The 19,766-nt window shown below is 46.1% G+C and overlaps 1 protein-coding gene across 6 annotated transcripts in view; it reads right to left on the bottom strand.

Annotated features, from left to right (window-relative positions):
* Window positions 1-19,766, bottom strand: part of LRRC36 (leucine rich repeat containing 36) — a 1,132,044-nt gene that overhangs the window by 641,476 nt on the left and 470,802 nt on the right. For all 6 annotated transcript variants that reach the window (XM_069604413.1, XM_069604376.1, XM_069604369.1 and 3 more), the window contains one exon: window positions 5,862-5,956. In XM_069604413.1, coding sequence (XP_069460514.1) covers window positions 5,862-5,956 — 95 coding nt within the window. The remainder of the gene's footprint in view (window positions 1-5,861; window positions 5,957-19,766) is intronic.

The following is a 19,766-nucleotide window of genomic DNA, read 5'->3' on the forward strand; positions in this document are numbered from 1 at the left end:
TGAAGATGGCTGCCAGAGGCGGGGCTTAGGGAGAGGGCAGTCATTGGCTGTGGTCAGTATGACGCAGAGATCAGTGATTGGTTATTACTACGAAAGACAGATCAGAATCGAAACTGATACTGGTTTTTTCTTTACCGAGGATTCCCAGCCTGACGACGGGGAATATTCATGAGCATGTGAATCCATGCCAGACCCCATGCTGGAGAACTTGTTTTCTTAGAGGGGCAACTCTCCTCCCCAGGGCTGCATTCAGTTGTAATGGCCCATACAGTATGGAGGAAGGGTGACGGGACGTAGGAGTAATTATATGTTACTCACCGTAGTGACTAACCTACTCCTAGTCCATGGTCCCCTTTCCTCCATACGTCCCACCATCCTCCCCCTTAATAAAACTGTAATTAAGCAATTATATTGTCGGCGCGTCAAAGGGGACTGAGGAGTGGCACCGGTGGGCGTAGCCAGGGGAGTGCATCAAGATTTAAAGGGGAAGACATGTTTTTCTGGTGAAAAAGGTTTAGTTTCCCACCCATAGCGAGGGACGCCCATACAGTCTGGTAAAAAAGCGACTATGGACTAGAAGTACGTTAGTCACTATGGTGAGTAACCTAATTTCTCCAGCATGGATCTGGCATGGATTCACATGCTCATGAATATTCCCAGTTGTCAGGCTGGGAATCCTCGGTAAAAGAAAAAACAGTTTCACCGTCCTATGGGTCGTCCTGCCCACATCCAATGACAGACCTCTCCCTAAGCCCCGCCTCTGGCAGCTATCTTCAGATTTGGTAAGCACCTAAAGTATGACCAAGAAGAGCCACAGAGGGGCCACAGGGAGGATTTGCATACGAATCCATGCCAGACCCATGCTGGAGAACCATAGTTACAGGTTAAGTAACTTAAACCTTCTTCAGCATGGGGTATTGCATGGATTCACATGCTCATGAATAACGAATACACAGCAGCACACAGTACACAACCACAGGAGGTGGCAAGGCTCAACAGAAGCAATTAACACTTACCCCTAGAACAGACTCACCTCAAGCGAACAGATTGTGTAGGACTGCTGGGCAGATTCTGGACTCCTCCCTGGAATCCCTGTCGACACAGTGGAATCGCATGAAGGTATGCGTGGACCTCCACATTGCAGCCCTGCAGATGTCGAGCAGGGGCATACCAGATAGGAATGCTGTCATCGCAGCGATTGCTCTGGTGGAGTGGGCTCTCGGATGGCCCAGCAAAGGCCGGTTAGCCAGCTGATGACAGTGCATGATGCAGCCGGAGAGCCATCTTGAGATGGAAGCCTTGGACAAGGCCTTTCCATGATTCACAGGTCCAAAGTTCACAAACAATTGCAAAGTCTTCCAAAAATCTTTGTGCGTGCCACGTAGAAGTTCAAGGCACAAGCAACATCCAGCAAATGCAAGGTCCTATACGCCGGTGACAAAGGCTTCGGGAAGAAAACAGGCAACATCAAATGCTTGTTGAGGTGAAATACCGACGGGACCTTTGGCCTGAAAGTGGGGTGCGTACGCAGTACCACCCTCGATTCGTGGAAAGTCAGATACGGCTGCTTGCAGGACAGGGCCTGGATCTCACCCACTCATCTTGCAGAGGTGATGGCCACACTGAACTCGGTCTTCCACGAGAGAAACCTGAGTGGGGCTTGATGCATAGGTTCGAAAGTTTCCCCCTCGAGTCTCTTCAGGTGCCTTCACCAGGGGGAAAGATTGAAAAAGCCTGCTTTAAACCTGGGGAAAGGGATCCAACCCTGGTTACAAGGATATCTGATTAGGTGTATGTTGGAGCATACTTGTTTCTTTTAACTTGAAAAGCAATATCATACCTTTAGGAGTTTGATGCATGTTTAAGTGTGAGGGACAGATTCCTTTTGTTAGAGTGTTTTCCTTTAGTCTTAGTTGGAAAGGCAGGGAATTGCACTTTAGATTAGGGATAGTGAGGAGTTTATCTCGCCCTTTTAAGTTAATAAAATGGCTAATTGTGATAAACATTTAATAAGATGTCCGCCTCACATTTCTGACCCCTCACAGGGTCCCTAGTCTAGAGGTTGTTTTGTAAAGGGCATGCTAGGATGGGAAAGAGAGAAAGAGAAAGAAAGAGAAAGAGAGAAAGAAAGAAAAAAAGCAAGAAAGAAAGAAAAAAAGAGAAAGAGAGAAAGAAAGAAAAAAAGAAAGAAATTAAAAAAAAAAAAGAAAAAAAAAAGAAAGACAAAGCTTGAGCTTAGGATGGGGTAACTTCACCCTTTTGGGAGTTTCCTTGTAGCTGGTTGTCTGGCCCCCACCAAAGAGTTGATATCTTCCAGTTCCTGGTTAAATAGCAAAGCTCAGAAACAAAAAAGTAATACGGTTATCGTTTTTGGTTGCAAACAAAGTGTTTGAAAAAAATACTACAAATAGTCTCTGCTTTATCCCTGCTCCTGGGAAATGTCCTCTGTATCTGGTTAGGTCGGTATTGACAATGGCAACAAGGTGAATGCGTTATTCTTTCTAAATTGTTCGCCTCATCTAGGTTAAGGCTTGGCCAGCCCTCGTGGAGTAACTGATTTTTCAGCCCTGGGTCAACTACACGTTTGTTCAGCTCAATTGTGGTAGGGGCTTCACCCACACCCTTCTGTGAAACTTCTACTTTTAGTCCGCAATGGACTATGGGCTGCTTCAGCCCCTTCTCACACCCCCTTCTGGAGGATTTGTATACTCAGCCCAGCATGGGTTAGTGGCTTTCTCTGCCTTCTTATCCCTGCTTTTTCACCTCTTGGTGGGATGTTCAGTCTTGCAGCCCGACGTGGGCCCCCTTCTTCTGATGTTTGGTCATGCAGCCCGGCATGGGCTTGCTGCTTGCTCAGCCTTAACTTTCTCGGTTTCTCCACCCCTTGGTAGGAGGTTTGTATTGTAGGCCTTTTTCACAACCCTCTACCCGCTTTTGATATGAGGTCCCGTAGCGCTCATCCAGTGACTGTGTCCATCCGGGTCTTCAGCGTCTTTGCCGAATGTGGCTCCGGGCCTCAGACCCGGCGTCAGTTTGCATGATTTTGTTCCTCTTGGCGGCTTTTCCACTTCGGGATGGGCAAGCTCCAAACATTGCTTCGGCTGGAAGTCCCCCTGCTGGTGCAGGTTTGCTGTCTCCCACTTCTGCGGTCCCGGGCTCTCAGATCCCTACATTTGCACCCTGCAGCCATTCCGCAGGCTTTCCAGAATCTCTGCTCACCATGCTCGCTCTGGTCCTTCCGGTGTGAGAGGGACTCCATCTGCACGGACACGCAGACCGGCGTTTCTCGCTCTCCGGCTGTCTCTCAACTCTGCTGCTGATATCCAGGTGTATTTGGGTTCCTCCTTGGGAAAAAGGGAAGACACCATTGGTCCTGGTGCTTACAAGAAGGCAGTAACAAATACAGGTCGGGTACCAAGACATCCACCCTAAAGAGGCCCTGTATATTCCAATTCTGTTCAACCACCATGTAACCAACAAACATTGAAGCTTTAGAAGTAAAGGGAGTTGGGATGGAATTTTTACATGGGCATTCCTTTTTAACAAGGGGGCGGGGGGCAAACACAGTGGGATCCTGCTTGCCTTGAGCCCTAGGTTGGGTACTGCATAGCAGGCTCATCGCCCTAGTCCCAAAGGAGGTGGCTCCCGCTTGGGGAGAATGGATGAATTACCTGAATTTGTCACAAAGCACACATTCCTAGAGCCCCACCTGAGTGACTTGAAAGGATTTAGTCCACCGGCCCTTCCCGCCAAAGCCCACTGAAGAGGAAGTATCCCTGTATAGTGTCACGATACAGGTCAGCAGCGTTAAAGGCATACCAAAATTGGACAAGACAAGTCATAGTTTTGATCTTGAGACCAAGTCAAAAGCCATACATAAATTAATAAAAGGTAATACATGGCGTTTCTTTCCTCATTGACACTTTAGGATGTGCAGCGTGATCTAATTTCCCCTTCACAATTGACAATAAAGCTAAAGACAGTCATCGTTCCATTCCCAGAGTGACGCAGACAGATTTCTTCCTGCCCACCTCCCATTGCATCTGGGCTCCCGCCATTTTCTCCTCTGGTCGAATAGTCACCTATTGTGAGGAGATACTCTGTCTCTCTTCTCTCTATGCCCACCAGTAATTGGGCCCCAAGATCCTCACCAGGGACTTAAACTCAAGTACACAAAAGAGAAGGCTGGTTCTTCAACCGGTTCCATGAGTTAATGCACTCTGGACCCATGAGGCAATACTTTAAGACCCCAACAGTAACAAATCAGTTTACATGTGAGCCAAAACTGGGGCCTTGGTTTTATTCCGGTCGAATGGAACCATCAGGGCTGGGGGCCTCCTAATTTTTTGTAAACCTGCAGTTCCCGCTCCACCAGAGTTGGAACTAATCCCCAATTGTTTGAGCACTCCTTTACTGATATGTTCTTCTGGTGCAACAGAGAAAAGCCCATAGTATACCCCTTAACAACGTCAATCTCAAAACTACTTGGGCCTTAGCAGATGGATATTTTCTGGTGAGATATCAGTAACTTTCCCTAAAAAGACAAAAGAAAATGTTTTAACAAAACAGTTTTATCTCTCATTCAGGTGTTAACTAGTATTAATCTCTGACGCATTCTCTGGCTTAACAGTAGAGAGGCTACTCAGTGGTAGCTTTTGTTTACTACAGCTGGCTGGCTTTTCCTTCATTAGTGCCGCAAAAGCGAGCACAGGCGGGCATCGATTTCACAAAATGGATGCCCCCATGTGCTTGCTTTTGTAAATTTTGAGCTTCAATTGCTCAAAATTTTACATAGGAACTTAAAAAAAAAAAAAGTGCGAGTATATTTGTTTTATTATTGCCCATCTTTTTGGGCAATAAACATTTTTGGGTGAACCATTCCTTTAAGATATCACTCAAAAGAACTTGCTTTCTGTCTTCAGCCAATGGACATTTACAATAGGTTTCACTTTTTCATATTGGTTGTTTTTCTACAAAAGGCTAAAAGCTACAAAAGGTAGTCAGTCACACATTGCATAGATTCTTTTTGGTCTATGTTTACCAGAGAGGGCAGTCTGCCCATGTGGTTTTCAATTGCCATTGGTACATAGAGGTAATATTAAGGATAGTCAGCTCAGATTTTAAAAGCAAATTAATGGATAAGAAAGTTGAAAAAACTAAACATTGGGTTTGCAAGTTCTCAGAGTCATCGTGTGCTCAGTAATGTTTGCCAGCTGTTATTCTTTAAGGGGGATTGGACAATATTTAACCCATGAATCCCTGAATGAGCCAAATGAGAAAACCAGGACTGTTATCCAAGCCAAGTTCCAAAGTCGGATAATATAACCACCCGGCCACTTGTCCTCTGAGGAAAGAGGAGGATTTTCATGAAAGGATACAAATTGGAGTCCGTGTTCTTCACCACCTAACTACTTCCATAATTCTCAAGCATTCTCTGTAGACCTTCTCCACGTTAGGGCCCTGAGCAGGTCTATAAACGTCTTAAATGGAGCATTGGTTCCCAAGTGCAAAACAACCCTCAGCTAACTCAGGGTGATATTTTAGCCTATATCACAGTACTAAAAGGATTGCACATTTATGGGTTTGTTTGAGTTTGCTGAATGGCTACAATAGTTGCTAAAAACAGGCGTTAGTGTAATGCAGGTTTTAATTCCTAGATTAGTGATTTGGGAGGTTTTGCAGGTGGAGCTGGGAAATCACTACTTTCTGAAAAATGGGAACCATAACATTCTTTTTATGATGACCTTTGAGTGCATTAATACTGATAGTTATAACGAAAAGAGAAACTCAATGGGAATTAGAGAGAGCAACAGACTACTACCTTCATAAACAATTTATTTAATTATCACTTGATCACTGACCTGATTGACAGAAGTTGAGTGTCTGGCTCGTTTTAACGGATCCAGTGTGCTGAAATTTCGCATTTTTGAGTAGGTGCCACTTCTTTTGCCATGATCTATATTAAATGTAAAACAAAAAATGAAACACCACTTCCAGATGTATATTTAGGCTTACCACTAAAGACAATCTTCAGATATTTACCTTTTGGCTGGGAACATTTGAACCACTGGAAAAACAACATTGACACACAAGTAATCATATAAACAAACATTAGAGATGGGGCAGAAAATATTTAGAATTTCAAATTAAGATTTCACTAATTCCTTAGCTTAAATAATCACACCACAATGCCGTTTGTGAATCGGCACGCACAGGAACGCTCACGACATGGCATACTTTATTAATTCATGAACTCAAACATTCAAGAAGGACGTTACATATAGATAGCAGGGGGTGCATATGAGTATCTGTAGCTGCAAAGGAGGGCTGCACATAAATCCACATTGCCATCACCCCTCAAAAGACCAGAAGACATATGGGTAAGGGAAAGAAATGTCTGCTGGGTGAGCATTAGGGGATTATGGAGGAAGAGACATCAGCCTTTTTAATTGCAAAGGAGACTGAAGGTATGCTACAGCAATCATCTGGGAAGTGGAAACAATTGGGTGGAGAATCTGAGGGAGAAAAAAGGGGGGGCGCAATATGGGTGTTACTGGTGGAAGTCACAATCAAGAAATAAGTTCTGCACGGCATAAGGGGAGTGATTGTTTTGATGTTGCAATTTTATACACTTTACATCTGGAGCATTTCATAAAACTACCCATACTTTGATTATTCTTAAAAGGCAATGAATGTTGACAGTCATCTGGAGATTGAGGCTTTAGACATGCCCTTGCCAGTGCCATTGACTCTATAGGTAATGCACAGCTGTAAGATTTTCGAAAATACGTAGTATTTGGGAGCCCTCATAACGTCCAAGGAATGGAGGGACCATTCCGCGGGGGTTGTAGGGACACTGTAGAAAACAGGCAAGACCAATGTTTCTTCAAATGGAACAAGGATGGAACTTTAGGCATAAAGGTTGGGTTGGTGCAGAGCAGGACCTTGTCTTTGTGGAAGGTAATGAGGCTGCATGGATAAGGCTTGGATTTTGCTCCTCGCAGAGGTGATGGCCACCAGAAACGCTGACTTCCAGGTGACAAATGTCATAGGCTCAAATGGGGCTTGCACTAGCCTGATGAGAACCATGTTGAGTTTCCATCCAGGGGCTGGTTTTCCACAACCAGAAGAGCCCGTTGCCAAGTATGTGAGACCAAAGTGGTGGTGTCAAGGACGCACGTGTGTAGCGAGACATGGCATCCAAATGCACCTTGATGGCTGAGAAAGTGAGAGCACTCTCTGCTAGGGATAACTAGGATGGAAGAACTCGCTAAGGCTGGAAACTAAGGGGATCAACATGGTTGGTAGCACACCAGAATTTTCTTCTTTTTGGTATGGCAGGCGATGGTGGAAAGACCCATGTCTTCGATTAAACATCCCTGCATTCCGAAGACATGTCGATGTGACCAACCTCTAGGGATGTAGAAGCAAGGCCTTGAGGCTGAGAGAAGCTGGGATGTGGTGAAAAACCTTGCCCCTTTCTCAGGCGAGCAGGTCGCAGACAGGTAAATGCGTGATGGGATGAGTTCTGCCAAATGCTAGGACCTCAGAGAACCAGTATTGTGCGGGCCATGCCGGGGATATAATGATCAGTTTGCAAAAGTTTTGCACTCATAGAAGGACTCTTGAGAGAAGAGGCATTGGGGATCAGGGGGCATAAAGGAACTTGCCATGCCAGGAGAACATGAAGGCGTCTCCCAGGCTTGCTGGTTGAGGAAATCTGCTTGCAAACGACTTGCACTTCGAGATGGCCTCTGTGGGGTACAGGTCTATATCTTGCTTCTGAGTGGTTGACTCCGGACAGGTGGAAAGGAGACAGGAACATTCTGTTGGCGAAGGCCCATTTCCTCAGTGTTTGTGCTTTGCTAGATAGGATCTGTGACCTGGTGCCTCCTTACTCCTGATGTAGAACTTCATAGTAATGTTGTCCATGAATAGGCACACGGTTTTACCAAGGGCCTCCTACCAAAACACCACTCTTAGTTTGCGTATTGATATGTAGTGTCTTTCCTTGTGGTGGCCAGAGTCTTCTGGCAGGACAACACCTCGTTTGGGCTCCCCAGCCATCCTTAGAAAAGTCTTTTACTGTCAACTTGTGACACAGGGCTATGAAAGGTGCACCGGCCCTGAGGATGTTGGTATTTTGCCAACTAAGAACTTTGTGGAAAGCATTGGAGAACCAATTTTGTCATCCCAATGCCTAGAGACGTGGCTCCAATGAGTGCCCAGAAACCTCTGTAAGGGACACATGTGAAGTGAGAAGTTCTGAATCAATGGTATGCAGGACGACAGCATAGCCAAGAGGGACTTCATCGTTCAGACAGAGGCAATTGGTTTTTTAAATGCAGTCTGAATAGTTGCAGTGGTAGAATGCACTATGTAGCCTGATGGGGTTTCTTTTGATATAGCCAGTGTGGTATGTCAGAAGGAGGCGGACCAAATGGTGGCATTCTTACAATTCTTTTTATTTTAAAATAACAGCTTTTTATTTAACATTTTTTAAAGTACAACAGCAAGCATAAGTGTAATATTTAGGATACGTAGTAAACAACGAGAATTAAAATCAGTACAATTCTTATAAAGGTTACAGTTCAAGATGTTACCTATATGCAATGCAAGAATTAGAAACAGACAGGAGGGGACAAACAAGACAGACTAAGATACTAACAAGGAAAAGGCAGTAAGGGGGGGGATATGGTTGTACAAAAAGGAAGAGCAAATTACATGAAATAAATATAAAAGACATTCCATTTGTTATGAAATGTAGGTAAAGTCTTAGATCATAAAGCAAATCATTTTTCAATTCTGTGGAAATAACAAACAGAATTCCACCATAGATTTTAAGTTAATCTCTGTGCATTGTTCCAGTCCAGTTGGATAGAATGAGGTGAAAGGCAACAAGGCAACAAAACACCAGAAAATCCAACAGTTCAGGTGAGGGACTAGACGACATATAAGGATTCGCTAATACACCAATCATAACATTATGATTGGTGTATTAGCGAATCCTTACATGTCGTCTAAGAGGGCTGGCTAGGCTTCAGTAAGAAACCCAACAGGTCAGGCATGTGGATGGGTACTGACAGAGTTTACGAGTGCGTGCGAGTGCAAGAGACTTGTGATGTGTACAGCTAGAACAAATGCTGTTGTAGGTTGTTGCTGCATTCTAATGTGTGTGGGTGGATAGCCGTGCCTGTGGCAGATGTCCACCAAAGGGGTGTGTTTATACGTACCTAGAGCGCAGATGGAGCTTCATCTTTGATGTCACTGTCTGTTCCGATCGTCAGTGGGAGAAACCAAGCTACCCCACTATGGACAGGCTACCTTCCAGTCTTCCAAGTGCAATAGACTGAGAAATTACTTACCGTTATTTTCGTCCTATGGATTCTACTCCTGCAGATTCCTCATCCGATATATATTCCCTCCAGCTCTGCTGTTTCTGAAACTTTTAGATAGGGGGCGTAGTGGACCTCGACTCTCCGGTCGACCGCCGATCGTAGGCATCTGGTTGTCTGCTCTGGACGTGACATCATGCGTCGTATAAATATCTCATCACTACACCCTACACCTCAGTTTCCCTGTTTCCCCCCCGCCCCCAAGCATACCACGCTGCATAGGGACCCTGTGGCAGGAAAGACAGAAAACCGACACAGAGGACCATCACCAAGTCAACCTGAAACAGAAGATGCGCACCAACCACTGACTTTCTGAGCAGGGCTGGATAGGAGGGGAGATGAGGAATCTGCGGGAGAAGAGTCCACAGAAAGAACATTACGGTAAGTAATTTCTCCTTCAATGGATTGCTTTTCTCTTGCAGATTCTTCACCTGATAGACTCCGAAAGCAGTAGATGAAGGAGGCGGGCAGAAAGTTATGCTAAGTGGTTTTGCAGCACTGCCCTGCCAAATAACATCAGCTGTACGAGCCACATCCAGACTATAATGGTTAGCAAAAGTATGAAGGGATGACCATGTCGCAGCACAACAAATCTCTCCCGAACAGGGACTCCTCTCTGTAATGCTGTTGACGCGGAGACACCTTGTGAAATGGGCCCTGATGCCTGCAGGTAATTCCTTTCCAGTGGACTGGTAGAATTCTGCTATACAGAAAATTATCCAGCGGGATAAAGTCTGCTAGTTATGGGCAGGCCCTTACGGGCTAAGGAAAAGGCCACGAAGAGCTTGTCAACTCTCCTGAAATCAGCTGTCTTCGCAATACAATAGCCTTTTTCGGGTCTAGGCGATGTAACCGTTCCTCCTGCTTCGAAGGGTCCGAAGGAGGGTAGAAGACCAGAAGGTCGATGGATGAGACAGGTGGAATTCTGAGACACTCTTGCGAAGGAAGCCAGGCCTTACCCTGAGTGAGACTTTCTCCGGAAAAAAACGCAGGAAGGGTGACTTGCAGCATAAGGCCTGCAGTTCACTCACCCGCCTAGCGGGTAGCCACCAAAAAGGTTGTTTTCAAAGAGAGGTCTTAAGGGACAAGCATGTACAGGCTTAAAAGGAGCCATCAGAAACGTTAGTACCAGACTAAGGTCCCGATCCGGGACAACAAAGGGAGTTGGCAGAAACTTATTTACAAGGCCTTTCAGGAATTGTGCCAGCAACACCTCGAGTACTTCCTCAGAGAAGTCCCACTCATCACATCTCATCCTCTCAAGAGCCACGCATATAGGTTGAGGGATTGTGGGGTTGGGTGGAGTACCTAACTTTCCGACTGGGTTAGGAGATCCGGCCGCCGGTGCAACTGGTGAGGTGGACAGATCCAAGGGGTTGGAGTACTACGTTCTCCTCGCCCAGTACTGGGCGATCAAGATCATGGTCGCGCGAAACATCTTCAACCGCGGGAGAACCCATGAAATGACAGGAATCGGACGGAACGTGTAATGGAAAGGGAAGGTCCAATCCACCAGAAACACATCCCCCAGTGCAGCGTTCGCTGGGCCTGTTGGACTCTGTGGCAAACAGATCCACTGCTGGGGCACCCCAGGGAGAGAAGACCTCCTCTAGGACATCCTGGCACACTTCCGACTTGTGCAAGACCGTCTCCTGCCTGCTCAGAGCATCCGCAAGTGGTTCTCTGTGCCTGCCAGATGAACTGCCGAGACTGAGATCCGGTTCTCCAACAACCAGAACCAAAGCATCATTGCCTCCTTGCAGAAGGGGCCGGAGTGTACACCACCTTGTTTGTTAGTGCATTGCCACTGTGTTTGTCAGAGCGAGGACATGTTTCCCCTGCAGGGATAGGGCGAATGCTTTCAGGGCAAGCCTGATTGCTTCCAACTCCAGCCTGTTGATGTGCCACCTGGCTTCCATTGCTGACCAAAGGGCGCTCACCTGCAAATCCTTGAAGTGAGCGCCCCAACCCTTCAGGTGCATCCGTGACCACTCAGGTCTGAGGCCAAGGAGGCCAGGAGGGTTCCCCCTCCAGGAGACTGTTGCGGTCCGCCCAACAGGACAGGTTGTTGACCACTGAAGCTGACACCCTGAAGAGATCCGAGAGAGTGCCGAGCTACTTAGACCACCAACCCCTCAGGAGCCATTGCAGGGATCTCATGAACAATCTGGCCTCTGGCACTAGGAGAATGCAAGAGGCCATGAGACCTAGGAGGTGGTGGAAGGAAGCCGTTGGTAGAGTGGCACGAGTCAGGAAAACAAGTCAACCATTTGTGTCAAGCGGACTACTCTCGACTCTGGAGAGAAGGCCTTCCCTACCAAGGGTATCTAGGACTGCTCCGATGAACTGGTCCCTCTGGACTGGCGTAATTTGGGACTTATTTAAACTTAGGGAGAAGCCCAGCTCATGCAGCAGCAAGCAGGTGTCCTTTAAATGGGACAAGACCTGCACTGCAGACTTCCCTCCGATCAGCCAGTCGTCCAGATATGGAAATTCGAGAACCCCTGGATCTCCGGAGGTGAGCCGCAACTACCGCCATGAGCTTGGTGAAGACCCTTGGGGCGGAGGTTAGACCAAAGGGAAGCACCTTGAACTGACAGTGCTTATACCCTATGGTAAATCTTAGGAACTTCCTGTGCTTTCGATGGATTGGCACATGGAAATAAGCGTCCTGTAGGTCTATTGACAGTCCTGCAGTTCGAGAGCGTGGAGAATCTGTCCCAACATCACCATCCTGAATTTGTCTTTCCTCAAGAACTTGTTCAAGGCCCTGAGGTCCAGAATGGGACTTAGACCTCTTCCCTTCTTGGGAACCAGGAAATACCGAAAATACCAACCAATCCTCTCTGATTGGGAGGTACCTCTACCACGGGACCCTTCAACAACAGAGCTCTCCGTTCTTCCTAGAGCTCCTGTGTCGGTTAGATTGGGGGCAGAGGAGGTCTGTCTGGTGGTTTTCTTACAAATGGCAGACAATACCCCCACTGAATGAGCTGAATAGCCCTGGCATCAGAAGTAATTACCTGCCACTAAAGCAAATGCTCCGTCAACTGTCCTCCAACCGGTGCGCTGTGAGAGGGGAAATCAAAAGCGGCTTCAGAGGCTTGGTCGCCCCCGCCGACGCTGCCTGTTGACCTCTAGAAGCCCCTCTGCCCCTTCCGGAGCGCGAGAAACGCTTCTGCCCTTGCCTGGCCGGTGGGAGCTGCTCTCTTCTGCCATAGGGAGCATTCCGCCTGTAGCCCTGTGCTCTAGAGATGATGCAGAAGGCAGGTTTGGCCTGCAGCACAGCCAGGCCTAAGGACCTAGCAGCAATTTTGGATTCCTTACATTTTTCTAAGGAATCGATGGCTTTCTGGCTGAAAAGAAAATCACCCTTGAAGGGCATGTCCAGAAGTTTAACTTGGACATTAGGGAAGAGACCAGATTTTTTTAGATGGGCCTGCCTTCTTAGCAGTCAGTGATGTCCATGCCCGCTCGGAGCAACTGTCTGGCAACCTTTTTCCCATCCTCCACTAGCTGTAGGAAGCCCTTGCGCATCTCTTCTTCTGTGACATACTGCGCAGCATTTCCAACTGCTGTCCATGGACCAAAGGAGTACTTAGCAAAACAGCTTGCCACATTTGGAGCCTTAAGGCCCATACTGCCTGAAGTATATGCTTTCTTTGCTAAGGCATCAACTTTTTTGGCTTCCCTGTCGGGAGGCAGAGCGAAGTGAGGTCTAGATGGGACAGTGGCAGCCTGCATAGCCAGCCCCACCGGGGAAGGGTGAGAGGAGAGGAATGAAGGGTCTCCTCTAGCTGACCTATATTTCCCAGAAATGGTGGAGCTGACGGCAGGACTAGAACAAGGATGCTGCCACATAATTGTTAATGGATCAGGAATGGCATGGGTTAAAGGCATATTGCGCTCTGTGGTGAGGCCTTAATCTAAGATATTGGTACAGTCATAACCTTGTATCGGCGCCACTGATGAATGCAATCCTATGGTATCAATAACCCTTTCTACCAAAGCCCTGAATTTAGACATATTACGGACATAGGACTGGGATTAGTGGAATTCGAGGTCTGGAGAGGTGTCTAGAACGTCATGGAGGCCTTGAGCCAGCTGCAAAAGCAGATTTTGGACTGCAAAATAATCGACCCCTCCTGTACCCAGATAAATGGGGTCAACATCCCATTACCACCGAAGATACCTGCCATGGTATGAAACAATTCGGACCGGGGTTGTGGTGTGAAGGTTTTGTCGACAAACCTAAGCATTGAGAGTTTGTCTCTCGCCGCTGATATGGTGTATGTTGGTTTTGATCGGTATCGAGAAGCCATAGCGTCAACATTCTTGGATGCACAGGGTTGATCCAGCTTTCATTGAACCTCTTTCGATGGCGAAAACATGTCAAGCATGGAGGACGGCCCCAATGAAGGCTTATCTTTATCCGTTGATGAATCAGAGTCCCGGCAGTGGCAGTGACACCTTTTCTTCTTTTGGGATGAGGAAGAATGGCTCCTCAAGTGGGACCGTTTCTTCTTCCCCCTTTTTGTGGGTGTGCCCCACAGTTTCAGTCTCCGAAGACCGAACTGTCGACCGCGCTGGTGATTTAGAGGGTGGTCGACCAAGAGCAAGTTTAGCTGCTCAATCACGCATGGATTTGTGCTGCATTTTGGCGCACGACGGACACCGGTCAGTCTGGTGCCGAGGAACCTGAGACGCAACTTGTGTGGGTCAGTGATGGACATCCTGGTCCCACAGTCGGTACACCGCGTGAAAATCCATACCCGAGCGACCGACATCTTACGTCGAGGAATGAAAATGTTTTCTGATAAAAACGTTACGTGAGTCACCCATGCTCCCAAGCAATGTGTTAACACGCAGAAAAAAGAAATGGAAGTGTGGGGCGTAGTGACTAGGTATTTATACAATGCCTGACGTCACATCTGGAGTCCTCTATCAGATGCTGAGCAAGACAGATCGACGGCCGGGTCGAGGTCCACTACGCCCCCCGTCTAAAATGTTCCATAGCAGCAGAGCTGGAGGGAATATCTATCAGATGTGGAATCTTCGGGAGAAAAGCAATCCACTGAATGTCGATCCTAGTACATGACAGGCAGGCTACCATAAGATGTAGGATAATAGCATTCTCTAAACACAATAGACAGGCTACCTTTATAGTCTTACTAAATATCTTCCAGGTTCCATAAAGGCTACCAACAGGCATCTACTAAATGCAATATCAAGGATACCTGTATATATATTCTGTATATATTCTGTGTGTTACAAAGGCCTATAGAGCTTTAAGTGCAATGGAGAGTTACCAATATATATCTTTGAGCGTAATGGGAGGCCTAACAATATAATACACAATTAGAATAACATTTTCGGAAATTCTTCAGGGACGTCACTCGCGTGAATTACATCTCTCTAAAGAGAACTCTACTGCAGTAGTTGCGCTGAAAGAATGTATAATTCAATTTAACAAGTAGCTGGCAAATTATGCACCAAATACACCCAAAGGCTGCAGGCGCTGAATGCTTAGTAATCGATACTCTTCAAATTATTTCATATTCATTTTGAAGTTTAATTGTTAAGATAACAAAACATCTATTCTTGCCCCTTTTCAATACAGGTGCAACAGTCAAAAGATACTCTTTACGAGAGTCTATTTTGATGCCTGTACCAGCCAAATGAAACATGAAAGGCATGGCATAGTTATGGATATGGTCAAAGGGTTCATGTTGGCCTCCAGAGCCTATCACAGAAGCACATCCATTTGATTTTGTATTCTTTCCTGGTTTGATCCTTCCAGCGAGCACACAATCTGAAATAGTCTCTTGAGAGTTAAACTGGTTCCTAAGGAACCAACCTTTCAATTTCAGCAATGATAGAGAGAGGTGGAGGATGTACACATTCAAGATACAGAAAGACACTGTCCGTTAACAGTAGTAGATCTTAATAGCAAACGTGGAGTTGACAGTTGGGGGCAATCACAATTATAGTTGAATTCATACCGCGCCTAAACTTCTTTAGCACCTTGAGGATCAACAACATCAGAGGCAAGCCTTAAGGGAAATTGCTCAAACAATACATCAGAGTCTTCCCCAAAAGAATGCTGATCTTTGCGGATCAATGAAGCAAAGTAATTACTTTTTGTTGCTTTAAAGCAAATAAATCTGCAAGAGTGACAACCCACTGCAAAAGATGCTAAGAACTACATCCTGGAGGACTTCACAATCATAGTGAGAGTCACAAAACATATGTATGTGTGCTTCCATGCTGACAATACCCTGGACATGCATGGCCATTATAATGTCTGCTGAGCTCAGAGCCAATGCTGGATTGGCGGCATGCGTTGGGCTAATGGCGATATTCCCCCAGCCCACTCATGTAACACATTATAGTGTTGTTGCCTGTGTGAATTTGGAGAGGTTTCCCTGTTTCCAATGCAGACCAAAGTCCTTGCAACTGCAGAGGACCATAGTGGTCCCCTCAACTAAGCATTTAGGAATCAGTGGTCAGAGAAAACTGAGGGTGGGAGACCCCACAAGTTAACTGGACGAAGAAGGTGGTTCTTTTGAGTCACCAAAGCAGGACCTGCAAAAGATGAGGCGAAAACTCCAACTGCTTTTTCTGTGGTTCTCTTTTCAGGTCTAATTCACTGGACAGCTGAAAGGGAACCTCATGCATCTTTAGCATCACAAAATGCACCACATGAATCCAAGAAACCCTGAGGTCCAGAATGTTTTAAAACAGGAATGCTTGAATTATGTCCATGATGGAAAAATCTGATGGTCTCCATGAAGAGGTAACCCTCTCAGCGGAGGAAAAGAAGTAAAGTGTTGTGAAAAGTCTGAGAGCTAAATCCAATGCAAGTTTTGCTTTTTTGTGGTTCAATGAAAAAAAACTGACGGAACAGAGCATCTCACACCTTCTGATCATGCTCCAAAAGAAGGGTGCAGGAAGAAATAGCAGTGCATTTTGCACCCGGAAACACTTGTATACAGGCACGTTATAAATAAAATATCATATAATTTGTACAGGAGCGGTTGCCTAAAGTGCAACAAAAGTTTAAAAACTAGTATATGTTGGGTGGCAGACAAAATTAACAGTGATTGTGATCAGTTTGTACTTTGATAACAGCAAAAAAAAGTTTAAAGAGAGCAAATTGAAGGATCTTCAGGTGAAGAATTTACAGCAGCAGCAAAAATTTACAGCGGTGGGGGAGCAGCGTTTGTGAACAAAGGAGGGGGCAGCCTTGACCAGAGGGAGGTACGAGGTGAGCGGAAGAGGTGGAATCCGTGGAGGTGGTACTCCTAGCCAACAAGGACATTCAAATGGATTTGTGACCAATAACAGCTTGTCCATTTTGTAAGCAGGAGGAGGATTGTGAATCTAGTGTCTTAACCAGCCTCCATTCCAAGACGGAGGGCGAAGGACGGCGATTCTCTCCACCCCTCCTTTTCCAAACATGACAACAGGAATAGTTTCAAAGATGCCGCAGAGTAAAAGTTAGAACTGCCAAGCAGTAGCTGAGATCATTTTACAGACAGTAACACCTGTTGTAGAATCAATGGCAAGAAGGTACAGTGTTTAATAGATACATGGGTTATTCTCTCTTCAATAAGGGGTGAAGAAGTAGCCTTATCTTCTGAAACTGTGTGAGCGGTTGGCATTTATGATAAACCAGTGACCACTCTCACTTTGCATTGGTCCTATTTCAGAAAAGCACACTTTCCTTATTGAGCCCAGCTCATCCTAGTACACATATTAGGAAGAGATTTTCTGTGTAAATATTAACTATATACTGTCCCCTGGATGGAATGTACTTTGATATTTCAGTTCAGTTGAACTTTTCACTCTGTCTCACAAATAACCATCCTAACTGACGACTGTCTGGGCAGGCAGAGGTGAAGCGGTGAAGGTTGAAGAGTATATGGACTGCAAAGTTGAACACTTTGTCAAGAGGTGAAAAAGTATTGTTGGGAAGGCCATAGAGTAGACTGGCACAGTAGTCAGATCAAGAGAGTACTAAAGAGGAGATTAGGTGCTTAGCAGTTTTGAAGGGAAGAAGAATATGTCTTATTTTTCTGATGTTGGGGAGATTAAGTCTTGCCACAGTGGCAGATTTGGAGAAGAGCAAGAAGTTGTGAGATGGGTGAAAGACGACACCAAGGTTACAAGCAGAAGCTGAGTATGGAGATAGTGTTTCGAGAAGGTCAGAATGGTTGACAGTATCCAAGGCAGCAGAGAGGTTGAGAAGAATAAGAATAGATGAACGGTTAGCATGACTAGCAGAAGAAACTTAGCTGTTGACATTGAGGAGAGCTGACTCAGCAGAGTGCAGAGGTCGGAAGCCAGATTGAATTGGATGCCAGAGTTTGTGCGTCAAGGAACTCTGAGTCGGTTGAAAACTACAGGCTCTAGGATTTTGATAGAGAGGTAGAAGAGAGACAAGGTGAACGGTGGCAGGACAGTTAGGAACTAGGCTAGCCTTTTTAAAGATAGAGATGACAGTACCCGACTTATCTGATGATGCAATAGTGGTGGTGTTAAGAAAGGAGTTGATGAGGGAAGTAAGATGTGGAGCAACACTGGGAGCCATGAGTTTCACTATGTGTGGGGATAGAGGGTCAATAGGGGAACATGAAGGGTTAGGCCTGAGGAGAAGGTCAAGAATCTCATCAGGGTTAGTGGGGGCAAAGGAAGACATTGTTGCAGGAGAGGACGATAGAGGTAGTGGAGAAAGGTGAGCTGATGAGGAGGGTAGAGGTAATTTTCAAGGGTATTTTGAATGCTGGAAATTACTTATGCAAAGCAGAGAGCGAGATTGTTAGCAGAAGGAGTAGAGGAGATGGAGAAGGGATTAGGAGGTGAGAGATTTGAATTGAGAGATTTTTGGAGGCGCCTAGGTTGAGAGTATTGAGATCCAATGACCGGAAGGTAGAAGTCCCATTTGGCAGAGCAGAGGAATAGTTTTGAAGAGCAGTCAGATAGAGTTGGAGATCTGAGGTGGGTCTAGATCTTTGCCAAGTGTGAATGTGTTTCCTCATTGTTGTTTTCAGGGTGTGGATGGTAGGTGTAATCCAAGGTGGAGGGGAGGTTTTAGGAGTGAATGTAGTACGAGGAAAGTGAGAGGAGAAGGAAGCATTAAGAGCAGAGTTAAAGTTAGTGAAGGCTTTATTTGTGGATTTACAGTGATTGATCCATGTTCAATGTTTCACTATGCCCCTATATACCCATTTAGACAATATATGCTCACATTTCCTTATAAAGGCTTACAATTTACGTGGATTCACCTCCCACAAAAGTTACACAGGCAGCCCAATCCTTTTTAGTCAATCTCAACATTACATTTCCGGGGGTTCTACATTATTACGGTATGTTCATGACTTTTTAGTCGCATCTCTCACGTACGAAAGCAGGTGCGCAAGACACTCTAATAAACTCAATAGCCCTGGCCCAAAAGGGACATAAGCTAGTGTGAGGAGTCTGGTGGAGTCATCACTGGTTCCCCAGCAGTAACCTCCTCCCATGTGGCCAGGAGACGGCAGTCGCCATCTGATCCTGACCCTGGGGGTGGATATATGAGGGAGGATCAAATGGGAGGAGACAGCTGTCAGGGAGAGGTTGTGACCTCATTGGACAAGACACAGTATTCTCCCCTTCCTCCTGAAGATCTTATAACCCCAGTCCTTGATGGCGGATTGTCATCCCACACATCCCCCTATTGTAAGAGCCACAAACCCCTTCCTTTGTCACTCTAGATAGAGCTCCAGTTATACCTCAGACATTCACAAAACTCCTACATCGGTTTCTCTAAATACAACTTTTAAACAACATCATTTTAGAAATTCCCATAAATCCTCAAGTACTGAGACGAAGAAGAGGAGAAAGGAGTTGATGCAGATTGAGAGAAATCAAAACCTAACGGGCAGACTAGTTAGTTGAATCAAAAATGTGCAGGATATTTAAAAAGGGCTTCCACACTCAATACACAGGGAGAACTGAAGAGGACCTTGACCGAGAGAGTTGAGAGAGAGAGAACAGGCATGTCCAGTCGGTGGCTCGCAAATGCGATTTATACCTACCAGCGTGGCGCGAAGGAAAGAGAAACACAGCGGGCACATCCGAAGAATGGTCTGAGCACTGGGAGCTGCAGGAGAGCTCCTGGAGGTACGGTTGTACTGGCAAGCAGAATTCTCCGGTCCAAGCCCCTCAGAGAAACCGACGAGTAAGCGCGGAAATGCTGGATAAAGGTCTGCATCGTGCAAGAGGCTGTCCCATGGAGGCAGCTTCGCTGCAGTGGTGTGCCACAAGTCGCAGACGCTGCAAACAACAGGTGAGTCAGCCCAGAGCCATTGGGGACCCTGGGGCGTACTG

The sequence above is a fragment of the Ambystoma mexicanum genome, chromosome 1p (genome assembly GCF_040938575.1).
Source record: "Ambystoma mexicanum isolate Mex_15411 chromosome 1p, UKY_AmexF1_1, whole genome shotgun sequence".
NCBI classification, from domain to species: domain Eukaryota; kingdom Metazoa; phylum Chordata; class Amphibia; order Caudata; family Ambystomatidae; genus Ambystoma; species Ambystoma mexicanum.